Raw genomic sequence first — 21,853 nt, forward strand, 5'->3', positions numbered from 1 at the left:
AAAGTGACCCTGAGATAAATGGATCTGATGAGGAAAGATATATTTTAACTGATTTTGGAGACACATCGACTTCTGATATCCATGAATGAGGCATCCTTAAAATGTCTGCCATCATCTCATGGTCATTCTGCCTAATGACTTTTAGCGTACTCCTGAAAAGCAATTTTTTGCCTTTGGACTCCGCCGTATTTAAAATGCATATAATATGGTCAAAACCAAGAGAGCTATAAAGGATGTATCCCTTTGCTACTCCATGCAAAACTTACTCAGTTTAGACACTGGCCCAGGCATGTATGACTGCCTCATTCTACATACTCATTCTTCATATTTTGCTTTATTTTGTTAATGTACAGATTGATTCTGTTATTCAAGAAACTATTCTGTCTTCATACCATGGTGCCACTGTTGTAGCATGGCCAGAGAGGGGTAGAACTGAGCATTAGAAGATACACAGAAAATGACGGTGTGATTGCAGCACTGGTAGCGTACCATGTAATCTAGCTAGCACAGGGAACAGTCGTAGCAAAGCTAACCCACCCCCAGCAAAGAATTCAGTGCAGACTAGCAACCTGAGAACATGCCCTGGAGGCCTGTATTGAGGCAGCTGGCCCATGCTGAAGCCAGGGCCACCATGGCTTCACTACTGTTGTTACCCACATTAGGTAGATTAAAGCTAGTGCGGGTATACTGACTGTGCTACGATCACACCTCCATTTCCTATGTAGACATACCCTAAGTTACAGGACAGAAAGATGCAGTTTGGGAGTGGCAGAGACAGATCAGTGGTAGTAGTTCTCCCATAGTGTCCCTTGCTAGCAGAGCTACCTTGATTTAAAGGAATTTGCTCACCCTGAGTATGATCCTGCTCCCTTTCAAGTCAACAGAAAAAATCCTGTTGATTTTAATGGAGCAGGATCAAGTCCTTTGAGCCCCTAACTGAGTTTAGACAATTTTAAAAATGAAGGGAAGGGCACCAGTGATGATTTGGCAAAAAGAAAACTTAGAAACTCCATCACTAAACTGCAGGTTCGCCGCTGGGCAGATGAAACACTGCAGACAAAGTGGAATCCATCCTGGATAAGCAGGACTCCAGAAATGCAATTAAAAGACAGAAAATAATGGTGCTGCAACTGGTATCAAGCAGAGAATGTTCCTGCAGAGACAGCCCCAATTATTGACTGAAGCAGACCTGTAAATACTGAAGCTAATTTCTGGAGACAGGCAGTATGAATCTCCATATAATTAAGCTCTGACTCCCCAGAAATTGATCATGAATGGCATTTAATAAAGAGCTTGTTAGTGCAAGAGTTAGGCAAAACTGCTTGTTAACAATGACTGATTCTGAGAATCAGAGACTTCTGCCCCTGCCTAACACAAAGCAGTGTTTAAAAAGAATAGAAAAGAGCACCTGTGGTAGAGTATTGAAAATCTTGATGCTGTTTTCATGATTTTAAACTATTTTTAAAATATATGCTGTAGAAAAGGGAAAGGAATAAAATAATGTCTGATGTACAGAAAATGCTTTTCATCCTGAAGAATCACAAAGCTTTTTAAAAATCAAATTACATAGGGATCACTTTATCCATCAATGAATGCAGTCACTTTTGGAGTGGAACTTTGCAGCTGTTTAACAGCACAGAACAACACTACCTGACAGTTTAAGCCAGCAAGTGAAGAACACTATCCAACTAATATTGTAGGGAAATTTAAGTAGGGAAATTGTACAGTAGAGATCCAGGACAAAATCTCAACTGATGTAACTTGTCACATCTCCACTGGCTTCAACAGAGTTATATAAATTTACACCAACTGAGGATATGACCCCCAGACTTGCATTTGATGAGGACACCGTGCTTAACATCTTTTCTCTTGCAAAAATGCAATGGAATTTTAATAATAAATAGTAATTTTCTTAACCATACACAGTCAAGAACTCAGTTTTTTTGCTTCTCATCTGAAATAAGGCATTTCCAACCCACTAGCACCAGGCTAAAGGTTCCATTCCGTATTGACTCAGTGCTTGATCCTGCATTGCTGTCTTTGGAGTTTAGGGTACACAAAGAATGTAGAACTGAACCCTAAGTACAAAGAGTGCCACTTACTGAATCACTAAATCTGTTTCTTGGAGCGCCATGGCTGGATTTTCCTTCTAAATCTCCCATCCAAATACTGACCAGCCCTAAATGTACTTTGCTTGTGAGATCTGACAAGATCAAAATAAAATGATACATACTTTCTTCAAAACATGTGCAAGTATCTTTCACCTTTGTTGCTAGCCTGGATCTATAGTATATGTTGCTTAGGCTTGTAATTAGTAAAGTGTAAAAAGGTTTCCTACTGCATGAGTGAACCCATCTTTCATAAATCTAGGGCTGCTTTTGAAATGTTAAAATATATTGCAGTGATTGCACCAACACCAAGAGTGTTAATCTCATGGAAACTGTCTTCTCTAGGGGTATAATCAGCCAAGGAAAATTTAATCTGATGGTGTAATGTCTGTAATGTGATAGCCTGGTGGAGAGCCTTGGGGGGAGGAAGGATAGAGTTTCTATGCCACTAGACACAAGTGAAATTATCTCCTGCCTGTGTGTACAAATATATGTATCTCTCTTAATAAACTCACTTATTATTTTTCTTCCAGACTCTCTTAGTAACTCTTACTGCAAAACCAAAATATACCAATTAATGTATTTTTAATAGAATGGAGCATAAAGCATGTAGAGCCTGTAATTTTACTGAGGATTCCTGAAGACATAATAAATAACAAAAATATTTGAATCAAAGCTCCTTGATAGAATTAAAGCTTTTATATTGTAGTTTTAGAATATAAGTTTATTTTATATTACAAGAAATGTTTTGAAATTGGAGATGGTAACAGTTTTCAAAGCAGTTATATGTAGTCAGATAGTGTTGGGAATATTAAAATAAATTTAAGTCAATGATGAGTTATTAGCAGGTAGAGTTGAAAGGTTATAAAGAGGTCATAGAAGGTCACAGACCGATTCATTCCAATTGCAGTGTGGAGCATGGAAATTTTCAGAGGAGAGAAAGTTTTGATGTTCTTTTCCATTATAGTTCTAAACCAAGCTAGTTAATGTACCACTCTGCCATGCTGGGAGAGGATGACTGTTAATAACTAACACATAGCGCACAGGAAGAATAATCATCTAGACTAGAGACAGGCCAAGCACATCAGCATTAGAATAGACACAGTGGGTACTAGCAAGATAGTTAATATAGAAGAAGGAAAAGAGAATCCAAACATTCTGTATTAGAATGATCCTGTAAGTAGGAAAGAATTTAAGTATGATGGAAGCTATTCCATATATAAACCAATTAACATTTGCCCTCAGATTGGTTCGCGAGTGCTCCAAAACCTTTTAGGACAACAATCTCCCATCCCATTATCAGATTTCCAGGATAATTATATGATTTTTCAGAGAAGAATTTTCCATATGAAGCTCTCAAACAATGAGTCTGTTTGTCCTGAATGACCACCCAGAAACAATGCCTCCTGGGTCAGAAGGAAGGCTGACTGGTTTAGGGGCAGTGAGTCTGCTTTTATGGAATGCAGACTACCAGCACAGTAACACTGAGGAGGTGCTCAGTCTCTGAAAATCTGGTGTCTAACAACTTTAGAGACCATAATTCTAGTCGGCTGCACTTTGCAGCAACGCGGCTGGCCAGAATATCTGGTAGACTTCTTTTTGGACAATGGGTATTCTGTATCTTGCCTAGGGTGAAGATTAATAGGGATCCAGCTTTGTGGTAATATTACAGACCTAAGATTTATGCTGCGTGGATTCAGTTGGCTCCACTGATCAACTATTTTGCCACCAATCTTATGAATTTTCATCTAGCCTTCACGAGGATATGGCACATTTTACACTTCCCGAGATAGGATTACAGAAGAGTAAAGCTTTCTCCTTTACAAGCTCTATTTTCATAAATCTTTTTGTATTAAAAGCCATTGTATTTCTAAATAAAGAGTGTGTAATAACAGATTGGTAGTAAAGGAAACATATGAAAAGTAGCCGAAGTAAATAGTGGAAGGGTTAAGAATGCTGGTGCCTCATTTGGAAAGATTTTTTTGCAGAGCAGCAAGGGCTGAAGTCGAGACAGCACACTTAGGCCTTTGTACATATAGACAGAAGATCAACAGCCAACAATATGAGTTATTGTGAATCCAGGACCTTCTATCTAGGTCCATAAGTTGCACCCATTACTGTGGTATTTAACCTTCTGCTTCTCAACAGACCTCTGTACAAAGTGAACTACAGCTTAGCTCATAGAGAAAGCTGATAAACATTTGAATAAGAGTCTGATACTATTTGGAGGCTTGGAGCCTGTTAATGATGTTCTTTAATTGGTAGGAGGTATCACTGATTTCCCATTCAGACTGTAATTAACTAAATAGGACAGATCCTCAAAACCAACCATTTGGAATGGTTGTTGCTAATGGGGCTGGGGCCTGCAAGGCCATCTTTGCATCGTCCTTATCTTCAGGTTGTTTGTCCCGTTCCAAGGAGGAATTTAGAGCAGCCTCAAGCCTACCAACTGCAGCAATTGCAAAGTGACCATTTCAGGGCACAGCAGTGCACGGGCCACACCTCCATTTTCCTCAGCCTCACTCCTTATGCCAGGGTAAATCAGTTTAGCTGCTTTGGTAGCTGCTTTGCACCCCCAGAACAGTGCAAAGCAGCACTGTGGGCCAGGATTTGGCCCACTACTTATTATTTGTATAGCAACTTGTTAGTATTTTATACCTGAATAATAATAAAAACAATAATGTGTCCATTAAAACCTGAACAGAAAATCAGTGGCTCTTCTTAACAGTCAAAATTGTGTCCAGTTTAGTCGTTGGCGAGATGAAGGATGGTTAAATTGTAGGGCTTCAGGGATGGCACTGTCTGGGATGAAGGTGTTGTGTAAGAGACATTTGGCTTTCCAGACAGAGAAGGAGGAAGCACAGAAGTGGATGCAACGCTGCATTCTCTTTAGGCTGTTCATGGAGTGGTTATGCAGCCTAGAAGGTGCCTGCTTGCTTTCTCAACTACAAGAGTGAATGCAGAATTTATAGGCAGCTAAAATGTGAACATTTTATAATTTTAAACAAATAAAAAGAAGACAAAAAAAGAGAGAGTCCCTGGAATCATTATGACCCCTACTCCTTCTTGAGGCACTGAGTTAGGGTGGGTCAGAGTCCTTGTTTTCCAACTTCTGAAAGGTATATAGAGATATTTCCCCCCCACAGGACATAATCTACAACCCAGGAAATGTAGGGACTGATCCTTCAGCTTACTCATGTAAATAGTCCCATTGAGACTACTCTAGCGAGTAAGGGTGCAGGATCAGTTCCTTAATTTTTAAATAATTAGGGAACTTAGACAGAACTACTTTATACAAAGAATAATATATTGAGTAAGTTACTGGGCCAGAAAAAAAAGAAGCAAAGAATACCATTTATTTTCAGAAGGGATATATAACTTTATACTTCAATGCATAAGATGACCAGTTATTGATAGTATTTAAGAAGAAACATCTCTGGATGGTTTATTCCATAAATGTCCATGATGGAGTTTTTGCACCCTCCTCTGAAGCATCTGGCCACTGTCAGAGACAGGATACTGAACTAGTTGGCCCACTAGTCTGATTTGGTATGATAATTCCTATATTTCTGTGATTTGGGAAGGGTGGTTCTTGAGAGTCGTATGTTTCAGGATCAAAGTGTTGATCATATGTATGAATCTATTCCTCTTTCACAAATAAATTAGTGCAAGTGAAGAAATACATAAAGAGATCTGAGGTTTTGACAAGTTTTTAATTATGCTGCATTAGGGTGACCAGATGTCCCAATTTTATAGGGACAGTCCTGATTTTTGGGTCTTTTTCTTATATAGGCTCCTATTACACACACACACCCCCACAACCCTGTCCTGATTTTTCATATTTACTGTCTGGTCACCCTATGCTGCATCATCCCACTGCATATAAGGGACAATGGCCATGACCTTCAAAGCACATATGCAGTATTGTTGTAGCTGTGTTGGTCCCAGGATATTAGAGACACAAGGTGGGTGAGGTAATATCTCTTACTGGACCAACTTTTGTTGGTGAGAGAGACAAGCTTTCAAGCTTGCACAATGCTGTTCTTCAGGTATGGGAAATATACTGAGTGACAGCTAAATACAAGGTGAAACTGATTATTTAGCATGTGACAGTACATTTCCCAGACCTAAAGAAAAGCTGGGTGTAAGCTCAAAAGCTTCTCTCTCACACCAACAGAAGTTGGTCCAATAAAAGATATTACCGCACCCATCTTGTCCCTTCAAAGCACGTGTACGTCAAGGATGTGTAGATAACTGCTGAAATTCTGGTGATCTCAAACAATATGTGCACCTCCTTCCCTCCCTGCATGCACTGCCCTCTGAAAATGGCAGCTGAGCTAGGTCACTTGCTGTTCTGCTATTGGTTCCCTGCCTGCTGCTGCTTGCTTCTGCTCTCTCCACTGGGATTTGGAGGCCGTGTAGCAGAATTTCAGCAACATTAACTTATGTGGCAAACAGTGATGTGATTTCTTACTCTTTGTCTGGGAAACATGCCATGTAGGAGCATCTGTACCCTGCTTCATTTTCCTTTTCCCTCTGGCTTAGCTCTGCTTCTCTTTCTTGCACAGTCCCAGGATACTATTTTCTTCATTGCTGAGTGACCAGAGTGTATTCTGCGAAGGGCATGCTGTTTAGGCATTGCTTATTAGTGAAGGGAGTTCACAATTCATCTTATAGCAAATTCATAAATTCACGTATCTGCTTAGTGGAAATGAGGAGTGTACAAAACTCTTGGTTATTAATTGAAGGGTAGATGAAGATGCAGGGAGGTGGGAATAAAGTAAAATAGCAAAGGGACGGTGGAGAAAGACCTGAGGGACTGTGGAGAGGAAATGTGAGGGGGAAGTGTGAGAAATAAGGGACTGTGCCAGGAGCAGGAAATTAGACTCTGACAAGGAAGATGGGGAGTGGGATGAGGAATTTGGCAAGGACTAATACTGTAGGAAGGTATAGATTTGATAAGGAGAAAGAATTAGTAGACTACAAAAACAAGTAATATACTGAGGGACGTATGAAAACTGATGGTGAGGAGAAAAGTGATAATATTTGGGGGTAGGGTTGCCAGGTGTCTGATTTTTCAACTGGAACGCACGGTCAAAAAGGGACCCTGGCGGCTCCAGTTCCACCACTGATCGGGCTGTTAAAAGTGGGACTAAGGCAGGCTCCTTTCCTGCCGTGGCTCCACGCAGCTCCTTGAAGTGGCTGGCATGTCCCTGCAGCCCCTAGGCTCCGCTGCCTGGGGTTCTGGCAGCGATTTAAAAGGGCTCAGAGGTCCGGCCGCTGTTGCAGTGGTAGCTGTGGCGGCCGGAAGCCCTGGGACCTTTTAAATTGCTGGTCCCTGGGCAGCTGCGCCTTTCGCCTGCCCCCATCGCTGGCCGGAAGGGACACCGACATGGGGGGGTCAAAAGGGGCGCGGCAGCGCTTTAATGTTGGCTGTATACGGGTTGGTACTGGCTTCTTACCGGTACGCCATACAGGCCTGTATCGGCCTACTTTACTCCTGCCTCAACCCATTTCTGGCCCCACCCAGGAGCCTGCACCCCCAGCTGGAGCCCTCACCCTCTCCCACATCTGGACCCCTTGCCTCAGCCCAGTGAAAGTGAGTGAGGGCCAGGGGATGGAGCGAGTCGGGGCAGGGCCTCAGAGAAGGGGCAGAGCAAGGGTGCTCAGTTTTGTGCGATTAGAAAGGAGACAACCCTATATGGGGTGGGGTGTATGCGCAGGAGACAGCTGAAAGGTGGTGGTTCTGTGAAGAGGGACGCTCAACTCCCCATCTCCGCTGTATGGGAATACCCCGTTCACGTTCTCGCCGGCGACATTTCGCCAGGTTTGGCGCCTGGCTGCCTTTGGGACGCATCCTACGAGCTGTGAAAGCAGCGGAGTCCTGTGGCACCTACAGACTAACAGACGTTTTGGAGCATGAGCTTTCGTGGGTGGATACCCACTTGGCGGGGTGCATGAGCTGTGAGGCGCTTCAGGCTCCGGGAGGGTGACAGGCGAGGCGCAGCTGGTCTGTAACCAGCTCAGCAGCGAGGCGGAAGCCATTCGAAGGCACTGCCCAAACGGTACCGCTCTCAGCCATTCCGCCTTCCGCCCTCCAACGCCGAGAGCCATGGGGGGCTAAGCCCCGCTAGGGCCGCTCCGCTCCCGACGGGCCCCGAGCCCTCAGCGCCGCCAAAAGCCCCGGCCCCGGCCCCAGCCCGGGAGAACGGGCCCTCGCGGTGCATGCTGGGACGTGTAGTCCCTGTCCCTGGCTCCTGCCCCGGAGAAGAGAGTCACAGCAGGGAACTCCAACCCTGCCGGCGGCCGAGGCGAAGGGCGCATGCTCCATCGGGTGTGGGCGGGTGCCGGGGAGGGCGCACACTACCTTGTTGGGAAGGAGGCACCGCCTCTTTGCCTATCCTGCCGCGGGGTTGGCGGGTTGTGTGGCGAGAAGGCGGGTCCGGCCCGGCGCGTGCGTCAGGTTCGGTAGCGCTGCGCAAGGGGCCGGGTAAAGGTGAGAGGGAGAATGGAGGTTCCTCCTTTTCATTCAGGAGGGGACGGGAGAGGGGGTCGGTGCGGGGCGAAGCTTCTGCCGAGCCCGGGTTCGGGGTGCGGCTGAGCAGCATCCCCCCTACCCCCCGCCAGCTGCCCTCTGCGCAGAGCTGGGGGAGGGGCTGCCCGGGGGCCCGAGCCCCTAGGGGGAGGGGCGGCAGGGCTCGGGGGCGGAGGGTGTCCTGTGGGGGGAGGCGGCGGACCCGAGACAGTACCGACCCCGCGAAGTCTGATGGACTCCCCGTCCCTCTGGGGGGCTGCAGGGACTCGGCCCTGCTCAGCTGCCCGACGCCTGTTTGGTGTGCTGGGGTGGGCAGGGCTGGCTCCTCTCCAGCACACTGGGCATTTCCCACTTGCAACCAAGGCAGAGACCTGCCCAAAAGAACATACAAAATACGGTGCCAGATCGTGCCCGTAGACTGATTGCCACGGGAGCGCCTGGCTAAAATGCAGGAGTAGGAGTAAAATGAGCCGGGCTCTTAGCTCTACCACAGACTTTCTCTGGGATGCTTAAGCTTAGTTCTTCAGTTCCCCTGCCTGGAAAATAGGCATAGCGCTTCCAGTCCCACAGGAGCATTGTGAGACTTCAGGCTTGTAAAGTTCTCTGAAATTCTCAAGTGAAAAGCCTTAAATAAGTAAAATGTATTGTTCTTTTTAAGCCTTTCCAGTTTTCATTAGGTTTTCCACCAGCAGTGCTCCTGAGCAACCAACCTATGCCAGTTTCACCCTTGACTGCAAATATCAGAAAAACAATATCAGAAGGGTAGCCGTGTTAGTCTGGATCTGTAAAAGCAGCAAAGAATCCTGTGGCACCTTATAGACTAACAGACGTTTTGGAGCATGAGCTTTCATGGGTGAATACCCACTTCGTCGGATCCGATGAAGTGGGTATTCACCCACGAAAGCTCATGCTCCAAAACATCTGTTAGTCTATAAGGTGCCACAGGATTCTTTGCTGTTTTTACAGAAAAACAATAGTGTCTGACTTTTTTTTTTTTTTTATACAGGACAAGGGATTAGTGTCAGTAGCAGTGCACGTAATCTCATCCAATGAGACAACTAGTATATAAATAAAAAGGTGAACTTTGATAACTGTATCTTCAAAAACTTTTCTCAGGGCAGGTTATAATTTTACCCTGGAATCAGTTTTATTGAAAGTGTTATTAAAAGCAGATACCATATCCGACTATCTGAAGTTTAGAATTGTCCTGACTCTTCGGAGCACTGTACACAATCACTGCATCTTTGACATGTGTCTGTGATAGGTTGGCTGAGTTGGGATATAGGATACTAAATTTGTCAAGCTAGTATGTTGTCCACTAAGAAGGGACAGAGGCTACTCTATTTAGATTGTAAGCTCTTTAGGGCAGGGACCATCTTTTTGTTCTGTGTTTGTACAATGGGTTTCTGGTCCATGAGTAGGGCTCCTTGGTGCTGTGGTAATGCTAATAATAATTGGACGTGGACTGTCGTAGTTGGAATGTTAGTGACTTCAGGTTTTAATTTTTCTCTCCAGAGTCTGAATATGACTATAGGCCGGGTTGTTGCGGGGTGGTGATGGTGGTAGTGGTGGTTGTTTTTGGAAGGAGAGAAAACAGTGATAGGTTTTGATTTCTTCTTCCTTTGTGGAATCATTTCTGCTCTAATGTTCTCTCTTTGTGTTTCTTCTTGTCAGTGATCAGAAGCAGCAATAGGAGAAATGGAGATGCAGTCATATTACACGAAACTCTTGGGAGAGCTCAATGAGCAAAGAAAGAGAGATTTTTTCTGTGACTGCAGTATTATTGTGGAAGGCAGGATCTTCAAAGCTCACAAGAACATTCTCTTTGCGAATAGTGGCTACTTCAGAGCCCTGTTGATTCATTACATTCAAGACAGTGGGCGACACAGCACTGCTTCTTTGGACATTGTTACTTCAGAGGCCTTCTCCATCATCCTAGATTTCCTTTATTCAGGGAAGCTGGATCTTTGTGGAGAAAATGTTATTGAGGTCATGTCCGCAGCTAGCTACTTGCAGATGACTGATGTGGTCAATTTTTGCAAAACATATATCAGGTCATCGCTAGATATTTGCAGAAAAATAGAGAGAGAAGCGGCTTTCTATCAGGCTGATAGCGGAAGCTCTAGTTCTGTCAGAGAGGGCACTTCTTATGGTACAAAGAGCCAGTGCTCTGCCTCCGTCTCTTCTCTGCAAGAAAAGGAAAGGATTTCTGATTGTCAGAGAGATCCTCCCTGTGGTGAATGTAGCAGCTGCCACCCAATGGAACTTGTGGTGAGAGACCCTGTAAGCAGTGATTCTCCAGATGACATTAATTCTTCTCTGCCCAAAGGGGTAGTAGAACCAAAAGTAGAATTTGACTCTGATGAAGTGGAAGTAGAAGTGGGTGAACGACTGCAGCAGTATCCAACTCCTTTATCTCTCGAGCAGATGGAGGAGGGATTGCACAGTGGCCAGGCAATGGACTTGGCCTGCAATAACTATCATATGAAACAGTTCCTGGAGGTCCTGCTACGCAACAGTGCTGCTCAGAGAAAAGATGATGTGGTTCATCACTTTGTTCGTGGCTTTGAGGGTAGGCCAGAAGATGCAGGAGTGGCCATGAGTTCCATGATGGACATTCACAGTGACTGGTATGGTGAGGATACAGGTGAGATGAGAATTCCTTAGGCTGTAGATAATGTCTGTATAACAAATGAGGAAGCTGCTTATTTGTATAACTTTCTATGTTAATTGAACAGTTATTCTCATTCTTGTTCAGTATACTTCACAGGAAAATATTGCTGAATTTTATGCAGCAGCAAAATAAACTATTGTTCTGGACTTCAAAAGAAAGCTGCACTCATTTTGCTCAGTGCAGCATTTGGAAGGTAAGTATTTCTGATCTAAAAACTTGTTTTTGAAATAGGTATTTTGAAGTCTAATGTTGGTGACCACCAGTTTACTAAATGGTAACATACTTTGGGACAACACTGGAGTGAAGGATGAATGTAAGAAAAACTTTGCCTCTTATAACTGTTAGTATTATGAAGAAGAGTTGTTAAGAATTCAGAAAGACAAACTGATAACCCCATGTTGGTTATGCTATAAACTCTGAGAGGTAGAATATTAACTACGCTGCATATTTTCCCTCTAGAGGCAGACTTCTTTCTCCATTGCTGCTCATCAGGGCTGCTGCTTTCACTAGCCCAAATACATGCTGGGATTTCTCAGCACCACTAGGAAGGCTATGTGGCAGCACCTTCAGGGACCTGAAGGAGAAAAAGCTCATGTAAATATACACATTTTCTAAAATGGCCGTTAACAATTTTGGGTCTTTGTCTGCTTGTAATAAAGATGGAAGACTATTTCTTTTCCTGAACACTGTCTCTGTTTACCTTTCAAAAACTGTCCTTTAGGGTGGGCTCTACTCCTTGCCTGAAGTACACCTCAGTTCTCATAGCCATTCATAAGTTGCCAAGTTAAAAAAAATGATGTAGGCAATAGGAGTTATGCACAGTAATAGTGTGTGCTGTAGAAGGTAAAGCTGTGTTTATGCCATCACTAGCTCAAGCACACAAGTGTGTTCTTAAAGCCACTTTGAGTTCTGCAGGTCTGTAAGGAACTCTCACTGTGTAGTGAATCAGTGTTCAGTTGATAAAATCATTAACTATTAGTCAGTTAGCGTAACTGAAATAATATTTAATGGCAGTATTCTGTTACAATAACATCTACTGCTTCCAAAATACTGTAGATGCAGACATCTAATAGGATAATATTATATTCCATTGATGATTTTTCAAGTAAAACTCTTCAAATTGTTAATCTAGAATTAAAAGTGAAAATGCACATAAAACTTGATAAGTTTCTAGCAAATTCTATTAATTATTGATGATTTTTAACACTAGAAATATGTATTTTAAACATGCATTCAGAGTTCTGTGTTTCTCTTACAAGAATTGACGTCACTAGCACCTGAAGTAGAACAGAAAATTATTCTTTATGTTGGTTTAGGTTCTTGTGATGTATTCAGCTTTTTCAAGGGAGACACAGAACGCTGAACTCTGGTCCTGGTAGCTAAAGTTACGGAATGAGTCTCAGATATCTTGTTTTTGAAGGGATGTGTGTGTGTATATATATATGTACATGTCTATACATGAATTATTAGTTCATTACTGATTTTGATATGTATTGAAAAAGATTTTAGTTAATTTTTGAGGCTCCAATACATTAAAGGACTATGTCTATCCATAACTTTAATCATGCACTTTAGTCCCATTGATTTCAGTGGGGCGCCTTAATGTTAAGGATGTGTTTAAAGTGCTTTCCTGAATCAGTGTATAAAGCAACACGCACTTTTTAGTCTCTTAACCTCGCCATCCAATCCTAGTTGTGTTACAAAGGACATCTCTTGTCAGTCATATATTGGCTACTATGAACAAGCTCAGTAATGCCCATATTTATTTAAAAATGTAATCTTCAAGTACAATTCCCAACTTTTGCATCTTCTCACATAAATTTATCAATGTTTAATTGTATGTGTATATTCTGAACCTAGGCCTATTTTACTAGAAAAAATAAAACACAAACAGCAAATATATTCGAGATGGAAGATTCTTGTTAGTCCCAAGAGAGAGCCTACTAAAACTTGAATGGGGACAGAGGCATAAATTACCTCTGGGGATGGTCCCTCTATGTCTAAATTGCGGCCCATTATTATAGCATATTGGAAATCTTACACTGCTACTGCCTGTGCACTTTCCTGTGGCTAAATTAAAGACTTTAGTTTCCAGTGCGATTAATATGACACCTTTTTCAAAAATAAATTGAAGATAACAAGAAACTTTCAATGGCTCGCATATTGAGCATAGTCTAGCATGTACATCACACGAGAAATCAATGTTGCAAATTTATTAAATGTATTTTAAAGCTGCCTGATTTTCAAGGGTGCTAAGCACCTGCAGCTCCATAAGCTTTTAAAAAACAGACCGTACAGTTAATAAATAAATAAATAAATATCTCCAAGTGAGCCAAATACAAAGAAGAGAAATATGTAAGTATTCTGGCCCTAGCTTGCAGGCAAGGATTATAACAAGCAACCTAGCTAACTTTGTTGAATTGTCTAAAACATATACTTTTCTTTTTAAAAGGTGATGTGTTAGTTGTGCCAATCAAGCTCCACAAATGCCCATTCTGTCCCTACACGGCTAAGCAGAAAGGAATACTAAAACGGCACATTCGCTCTCATACAGGCGAGAGACCCTACCCTTGTGAGACATGCGGCAAACGCTTCACCCGGCAGGAGCACCTTCGGAGTCATGCTCTAAGTGTAAGTTTGATGAAAGCAGATATCGTCAGAAGCAGACTTAAAAATAAATGGTCAGCTCCTGTGTTCAGTGTTTCTCAGTCGTCATGCTGATCTGTGTAAATAATGTATGTGTATCACGTTTTGACTTAAGGCTGTTCTGAAGTACAGTAGAGTATAGAATGATTCTGCTCCCAATATGTAAGTTTAACTGGGCAATGGTTAAGACTAAGAAATTGACATTTAATGTAATACAGCTATTTTAGTCCAAAACCTCTTAGAAAGATGATGTGATCATTTGCCCTGCAAGTTTGGTAAATGCTGCTGCATGTTTCACCTTGGAATATATGGAAGCAGCATCCCCAAAAAGGAATAAAACAACAAGATAGGCCAGCCAATTTACAATGATGTTTTATTTCTCATTGATCAGGTGCACCGATCAAACAAGCCAATTATCTGCAAGGGTTGCAGAAGAACGTTCACAAGTAGCCTATCGCAGGGATTACGGCGCTTTGGCTTGTGTGACAGCTGCACTTGTGTAACGACTACGCATGAGGATTCAATGCCCATTAACCTCAGTCTGATGGAACCTTCATCAGAAGGTCAAGAAAAGGGTGATACAGACAATGATTGGCCTATATATGTCGAATCTGGTGAGGAAAATGATCCAGCTGATGATGATGATGCTGATGATAAGCAGGAGATCCATAGAAGCTTATCAGACCGAGAGGCACTTATGTAGTAACAAAAGGAGAGTTGGCAGATTTAAAGTGCTTCCCCTGTGATTGGTCATTCTACAGCAGAAAACTGTATATTTAACCAGTTTTGTGGAACTCTGTGTTTTTATTACTAAATTCCAGTTTTGATAGAACAGGTAGGAAGAACTGGATTTTGGAATTTTGAAATATTTTTTAACTTTTCAGTGCTGTGCACTAGAATTCTGAGGGAATTTTCTGTCCTGGATGAGCAGAGGCTGTCTCCTTGCAATCACGGGTTGTGCTTCTGTACCCTGGCTCTGAGGGAAGGATAACATTTGCAGGTGAAGGATCATCATGATTATTTGATACTGAGTTTCCTCTCACAATGCTGCCATGGTCCCTCAATCCTGGTCTCAAGGGGGCCAACCATCATCTTTCTAGGAAGAGATGTGGGGAAAATAAATGTAGTTTTCATCCTCAACTTTGGACTTCTCTAAACTGTTTTACAATCTCGTCCCTCTTATACTAGGAAAGTCCTGTCTGAAACTGTAAATCCTAACTGTTTGTTTAATCTTAAAAGTTTAGAATAGGATTTAACCTGGAAACCACAGTAAATTACCAGGATAACAAATATGTTACAAAGGGAAGCATATTCGGTAGATAATCTTCACAGATGTTTGTTCATATATGTACTTAGAGAGCAAGCTTCTATTTTTGGGCAGCTTCTATTTTTCACTGCATTTCCATCCCTGGAGAACAACAGAGCTTGGGCTGTGATTCTTCTGGTCTGTATTTAATGCCCATTAGACAGTAGTCCAGGCCTGAGAACTGCACAAAATACTTTATTCTGTGATCTAGTAAAATAGTGTCCAAAGTGCACTGGTCATTGAAGCAAGACTAAGTGCACTGCCCGTCTCTTTTCAACCATTTAAAGTAGAAGTTATAACCTAGCAATCTAGAAAAGTGGTTTCTTTAGTAGATTAAATAGTCAGATTTACTGTTGATCTAGCTGAAGTACAATTCCAAAGAAAAAGCTGGACTACATATATAACACCATCCCTGCAAACTATTTTTGAAGAAGCCAGGTGAGACCCTTTGTAAAATTAGAGACTTCCTGTATGCAAACTTCCCCTTTCTAATGAGATTTTTCTTCTTATATAGTCAAAAATAGTCTTTGATGATTCCTATGATGGTTTGTACCCTTTCATTGTCTTATGAATTCATCCAGGGACCGTCTCTTGTTAAAATTCCAACTTGGACCCTGCATTTTCCTTGTTGGACAGATACAAGTTGGCTGTTCAGTACCAAATTGCTGTAAACTATGAAATTAGCTGGGAAACTGTAAAGAGCTCTTGGGTAAGCTACTGCTAAACTTAAGGCTAAAGAAGTTACAATATTGAAGGATTCTGTGAAGTGAAGGTGCATACTGTACGTAGATAGTACTTTCTAACTTGTTTGTAAATGTTCAATGAAAAGCATTGTATTTGGGCCTCACTTTCGGGATCAAGTGCTAGAACAGAAGATTGCAGACAGACATCACTGACACAAGAAAATCTCAGTTAAAAAGACAGTTTTCCTTTCTTATGTTTTAAAGAAGACTTTACACTGAGCAAACATAAAATGGAACATTTTTATATAAAAAGCAGCTGATTTAACCAGTCATTTTCTGTATACCTTCTGCTATTATTTGACGTATTGGATAAGAACATTCTGCCCCACAGTTCAGCTTCATTTGCTTCATCCTGTAGCAAGGCAATAATTCTGATGTGATATCACAATCTACTTGTACAGAAGTGATTCTGGTATCAAAAATGTGGCATTATGACTTCATTGCAAGATCTAAGAGGATGACTAAAAATGAAACAAGCCTCTGTTTATCTTGAATTACTAGCAAAGTAGCAAAAAAAAAAAAAAAATCAAAGGTAAATAGAGTTGTTGGAAATGTCTCCCCAAAACTCGAAGTCTTACTTTAAGTGCTCTCTTTCTGGAAGATATTTCTTTTCTTGCTGGGTTTTTTTGTAACTTAAATTGAGGGGAGCAATGTACCATTAAGAATAAGCTATTTGTATTTGTTTTCTAGTTTGTTACAAAACCTCTCCAGTAATCCTTATTTCCTATTGTTTGTACATTGGAGTTGGTGTCTGAACAATCGTGTCCTAGTTTCTTCAGCAGAGCAGATTAGTATTAGGGCCAGATTTTCCAGAGAACTAAGCAACCACCAGCAGCTCCTATTTAAGCACCTGAATGAGTGTCTGGGTCTACAGAAGAGCCCTGGCCACTTCATTTAGGAGCCTAAATGGGAACTGAGCTCTCCTGAACATCCAACTTCAAATTTGGGTGCTAAACACTTTTGAAAATCTGGCCTATAGGGTGGGCTTCTAGATCACGTAAGCACTTTTGAAAATCCTATCTATAGTCCCCTGGGGGTGGTCTTTTTGATTACTTCTCTGTTTCTGCCCAGCCAACCCAGGTTCACGATGGTATTCTCTGATATCTGCTTATCAGATGAGCAGAGGACTTTGTGTAAGAACATTTGAAAAGGAGTGCTCATAGTTTTGACAACTGAGGACTGAGTTGCATAATGAAGGTGGGGTAGGAATGTAAATAGTCATCCTAACTTTTCATCAGCATGGCATCCTGATCTCTGTGATTATTCTGGCAGAGAGGTGCCACTTCAGTGTAAATATTAGAGGCCACTAGACTTGGAATATTCATTGGATATGGTGCTGGATAGTGTGTTACAATTCATCTTTCTGGTGATTTAGCTTATCAGAGAAACACTGTAGAACTATCTTGACGCATGTACTAATGAACTCTGAAATTGTGAAGACCTTCAGAAGAGGAAGATCAGTGCTCTTGTGAAGGCATGTATGTGGTGGATTTAAGAGCTGTGGGAAATATTGCAGTGACCTTCAGCTGTTTGAATTCAGCCTGCTTCATTTGGTTTTAGAAATTTTTGTTGTGTGTCTTGTGCATAGAGAATGGAACTGTGTTAAGTTTTGTGTAGTGTTGGGGGAAGGGGTGGGGTGGGAGAGAGATTCCAATCACATTGCAGTTTGAAAGTGACCAGCAAAATTGCAATTTCTGTTGATCTGTCACAGTGTGCCATTTTGTTTTTCAGTGGGTCCTTAATTCAGGCTCTGTGTTTAGTAGAAAAGGTTATGCTTTATTCAGTTTCTTGTGACAGATGTTTATGTAGATCTGTGTTTGCTGTGCTTCCCACCCAATTCCATGATGTTTCCTTGAAACCTTCCATGTAAATCCAGCCTTTACAAGCTTTGAGAAAGTGACACTTCTTTAGCTTGTAAAGCTAAAGAATATTCATATAGTGCTGAATGAAGAATCAAAGAAAATGTTCTTAGTAGGCTTGTTTCTAATGTGATCTTTTCTTTCAAGTTTTTTAAAAGGCCACGAAACTACATATCTTAAATTCTTAGCTCTAGATAATTTATGTTGTTTAGGAGTATACTTAATTTATTTGTTTGCACATAATGGCACTGTTTTTCACTAAAGAAATACATGCTGCAATGATATTAATGGTGCATTGAACTTGTAAACATTAATCTTCCAAATCTGAGTCATTTCTTTTGTCTGAAATTTGAACAGTAACTTTATAGCTGGAGTCCTTTAATTTAGTCTACCTAATTAACGGACACACTTCTGAGCTGAGCCTTATTTGAACAGTTAATTTAACTACATCAGTGGATACCTGGAGGAGTCTGGAACCTATTGGCCTTGTGTAGAAAGTAAACCTAGTTGAGAGGGGCATGCTTTATAAAACATAGACCAGTTGACTAAATCGAGGAAACTCCAAGTTAAGGCTCACACTCAGTTTTTAATTCCCAGACATTCAGTCCATCCACTGCTGGCAATGGGCGCTATGCAAGCAAAAATCAAATTCATGGCAAGGAAAGATTAAAAGGATACTGTCAACTTTAAAAGCTAGTCTTTTTTTTTTTTTTTAAAGGGTTTTCAGGTACTTCTGATTCTTCCTAATAACTTTTATGGTTTTACAATCATAGTTTCATTTTTAATTTTTATTTCTTTAAAGAACTTTTCTTTCCCCTGTTGCTGTCGGCGGGGGTCCTGCACAACCGTCTGGGAAACGGTGAAACTGACTATTGTCAAATGGACATAATAAACTGTAAAAAACAGATACATAATTTCCCTCCTAATTTATCTGTGATAGTAACCTCTTGGATGATACTTGTAACAATAATAGGTTTTAAAAAATCCAGATTAAGTATGATTTAAAAAAAAACCACATATATTTATTTACCTATGTTGCTTTGTAACCCCTTAGATTAAGTGAAAATTTAAGAAACCCAGTTTACTTTTTACATTTTTCCAAGTTTAGACAATGAAAACTTTTGTTTATTCAGGGGTCTTAGAGCTGCAATGTTTAGGTTTAAAACAGTGCACAGGAATTATAAAGAACATAAGAATGGCCATACTGGGTCAGACCAAAGTTTCATCTGGCCCAATATCCTGTCTTCCAACAGTGGCCAGTGCCAGGGGCTTCAGAGAGAATGAACAGAACAGGTGGTCATTGTGTGATACATCCCCTATTGTCCACTCCCAGTTTCTGTCGGAGGCTAGTGACACTCAGAGCATGGCATTGCATCCCTGCCATCCTGGCTAATAGTCATTGATGGACCAATCCTCCAGGAACTTATCTAGTTCTCTTTTGAACCCAGTTATACTTTTGGCCTTCACAACATCCCCTGGCAATGAAGTTGATTATGCATTGTGTGAAGAAGTATGTTCTTTTGCTTGTTTTAAACCTGCTACCTATTAATTTTGTTGGATGACCCCTAGTTCTTGTGAAGGAGTAGATAACATTTCCTTATTCATAGTCTCCACACCAGTCAAGATTTTGCAGAGCTCTTATCATATCCCCTTTCAGTGTTCTCTTTTCCAAGCTAAAATGTCCCAGTCTTTTTTAATCTCTCCTTATACAGAAGCTGTTTCATACCCCTAATAATTTTTGTTGCCTTTCTCTGTACCTTTTCCACTTCCTTCCTCTATCTATCTATCTAATCTATAATTTTTTTTTGAGATGGGGAGACCAGATTCGCATACAGTATTGAAGATGTGGGTGTACCGTGCATTTATATAGAGGCAACATGATATTTTCTGTCTTCTTATCTATCCCTTTCCTAATGGTTCCTAACATTCTGTTATTTTTGACTGCCGCTGCGCAGAGTGGATGTTTTCAGGGAACTATGCACAATGACACCAAGATTTTTCTTGAGTTGTAACGGCTAATTTAGACCCCTCATTTTATATTTATAGTTGGGATTCTATTTTCCAATGTGCATTACTTTGCATTTGTCAACATTGAATTTGATCTGACATTTTGTTGTTCCGTCACCCAGTTTTGTGAGATCCCTTTGTAATTCTTTGCAGTCTGCTTTAGACTTAACTGTTCATGAGTAATTTTGTATTGTCTGCAAATTTTACCACCTCACTGTTTACCCCTTTTTCCAGATCATTTATGAATATGTTGAACAGCACTGGTCCCAGTACAGACCCATGGGGGACACCACTATTTATCTCTCTCCATTCTGAAAACTGGCCATTTATTCCTACTTTCCTGTCTTTTAACAAGTTACTGATTGATTGAGAGAGCCTTCCCTCTTATCCCATGACTCCTTACTTTGCTTAAGAACCTTTGGTGAGCAACCTTGTCAAAGGCTTTCTGAAAATCTAAGTATACTGTATCCACTGGTTCACCGTTGTCCATGTTTGTTGATCCCACTCAGAGAATTTTAATAGATTGGTGAGACATGATTTCCCTTTACAAAACCATGTTGACTCTTCCTTCAACAAATTGTGTTCATCTATGTCTGGTAATTCTGTTATTTACTATAGTTTCAACCTATTTGCCTGGTACTGAAGTTAGGCTTACCGGCCCGTAATTGCCAGGATAGGCACTGGAGCATTTTTAAAAAAAATTAGTGTCACATTAGCTATCCTCCAGTCATCATGATAAGTTACATACTACAGCTAGTAGTTCTGTATTTTCATATTTGAGTTCCTTCAGATCTCTTGGGTGAATACCATCTGGTCCTGGTGACTTATTACTGTTAATTTATAAATTTGTTCCAAAACCTCTTCTAATGACACCTCAATCTGGGACAGTTCCTCAAATTTGTCAGTTAAAAAGAATGGCTGAGGTATGGGAAACTCCCTGACATCCTCTGCAGTGAAGACTGATGCAAAGAATTCATTTAGTTTCTCCACAATGGCCTTATCTTCCTTGAATGCTCCTTTAGCAGTTCAATAGTCCATGAACGTTGTTCAAATGTTTAAAACTAACTATTATCATTGGAATTATTAATGTGAGGAAACATTTGTTGGTCACACTGTAAAAGTTTCTTTGCAAACTAAAATTTGGAGCAAAATTTAAATTGGGTGTTCCTCTTCACTTTGATGTACATTATAAACTTAAATGTATGTTGTGTTGTTTTTTTTATTATTTTAAAGCCTTACTAGGAAGTGTAAAGTATTGATAACATAATATGCTATAATCACTTCACTGAGTCAGTTTTTGTCTGTTTCAGTCAGTTTTTGGACTGTTGCAGACTCTGAATAGGTGGAGGTGTTTAAAATCATGTAATGGAGCCTAAGATTTCACTTGTTCTTAAATGAATATAGGTAAGTAGAGAAACATAGTTCCATTCCTGCCAATGGCTCCATGCAGGCATACAAGTCTACCTAAATGGATCTTGTTATAGGATCAGGGTCATAGTTACTGTGTTCTCTGCTGCCAGGGTCAGCTCGAACACTTTAAAACACAGACTCTTGACAATGATTATAACACTTCTTTGCTTCTACTTAATTTTTATTTGAAGATGGTGTTTGCACAGGAACAGATTAAAAACAACAAATGCAGTATGTAGCCACTTACATGTTCATCCCAAAATACCCAGAGGCAGTATACCACACCTTAAACTAAGGACCTGCAAAACATGATGCAGAATTTTTTTTGACTTACAAAAGAACCATCAAAGTACATGAAACCATACTTTTCTCATGCTGGTAACTTAACTGGCTAAGGCTCAGATCCTGTAAAGACCGACACACACATTTAACTTTATGCACATGTCTGGCCCTATTGACTATGAAACTAGTAACATGCAGAAAGCTAAGCATGCCTCTTCAGGATTAGGGTCCAAATCAGTTTGAAAAGTTCTCCAAGCTCTTAATGGTAAGACTGAATATGCCT

General features: G+C 41.0%; 1 protein-coding gene across 1 annotated transcript; it reads left to right on the forward strand.

Moving 5' to 3' along the window:
* The first annotated feature begins 8,544 nt into the window (after positions 1-8,544).
* ZBTB8B (zinc finger and BTB domain containing 8B) lies at positions 8,545-16,284 on the forward strand. The gene is made up of 4 exons (XM_032787782.2): positions 8,545-8,604; positions 10,318-11,290; positions 13,770-13,948; positions 14,355-16,284. The coding sequence occupies exons 2-4, from the start codon at positions 10,342-10,344 to the stop codon at positions 14,664-14,666; spliced, it is 1,440 nt and encodes a 479-aa protein (XP_032643673.1). The 5' UTR covers positions 8,545-8,604; positions 10,318-10,341; the 3' UTR covers positions 14,667-16,284.
* The last annotated feature ends 5,569 nt before the right edge of the window (positions 16,285-21,853 follow it).

Source organism: Chelonoidis abingdonii, chromosome 25 (genome assembly GCF_003597395.2).
Source record: "Chelonoidis abingdonii isolate Lonesome George chromosome 25, CheloAbing_2.0, whole genome shotgun sequence".
NCBI lineage: Eukaryota > Metazoa > Chordata > Testudines > Testudinidae > Chelonoidis > Chelonoidis abingdonii.

What these genes read in the sequence shown, in the direction of transcription:
- ZBTB8B (XM_032787782.2), top strand. Translation starts at nt 10,342, where the DNA reads ATGGAGATGCAGTCATATTACACGAAACTCTTGGGAGAGCTCAATGAG. An exon ending in CTGGTATGGTGAGGATACAG is followed by an intron (nt 11,291 to 13,769) that starts GTGAGATGAGAA and finishes TCTTTTTAAAAG; the next exon opens with GTGATGTGTTAGTTGTGCCA. An exon ending in TTCGGAGTCATGCTCTAAGT is followed by an intron (nt 13,949 to 14,354) that starts GTAAGTTTGATG and finishes CTCATTGATCAG; the next exon opens with GTGCACCGATCAAACAAGCC.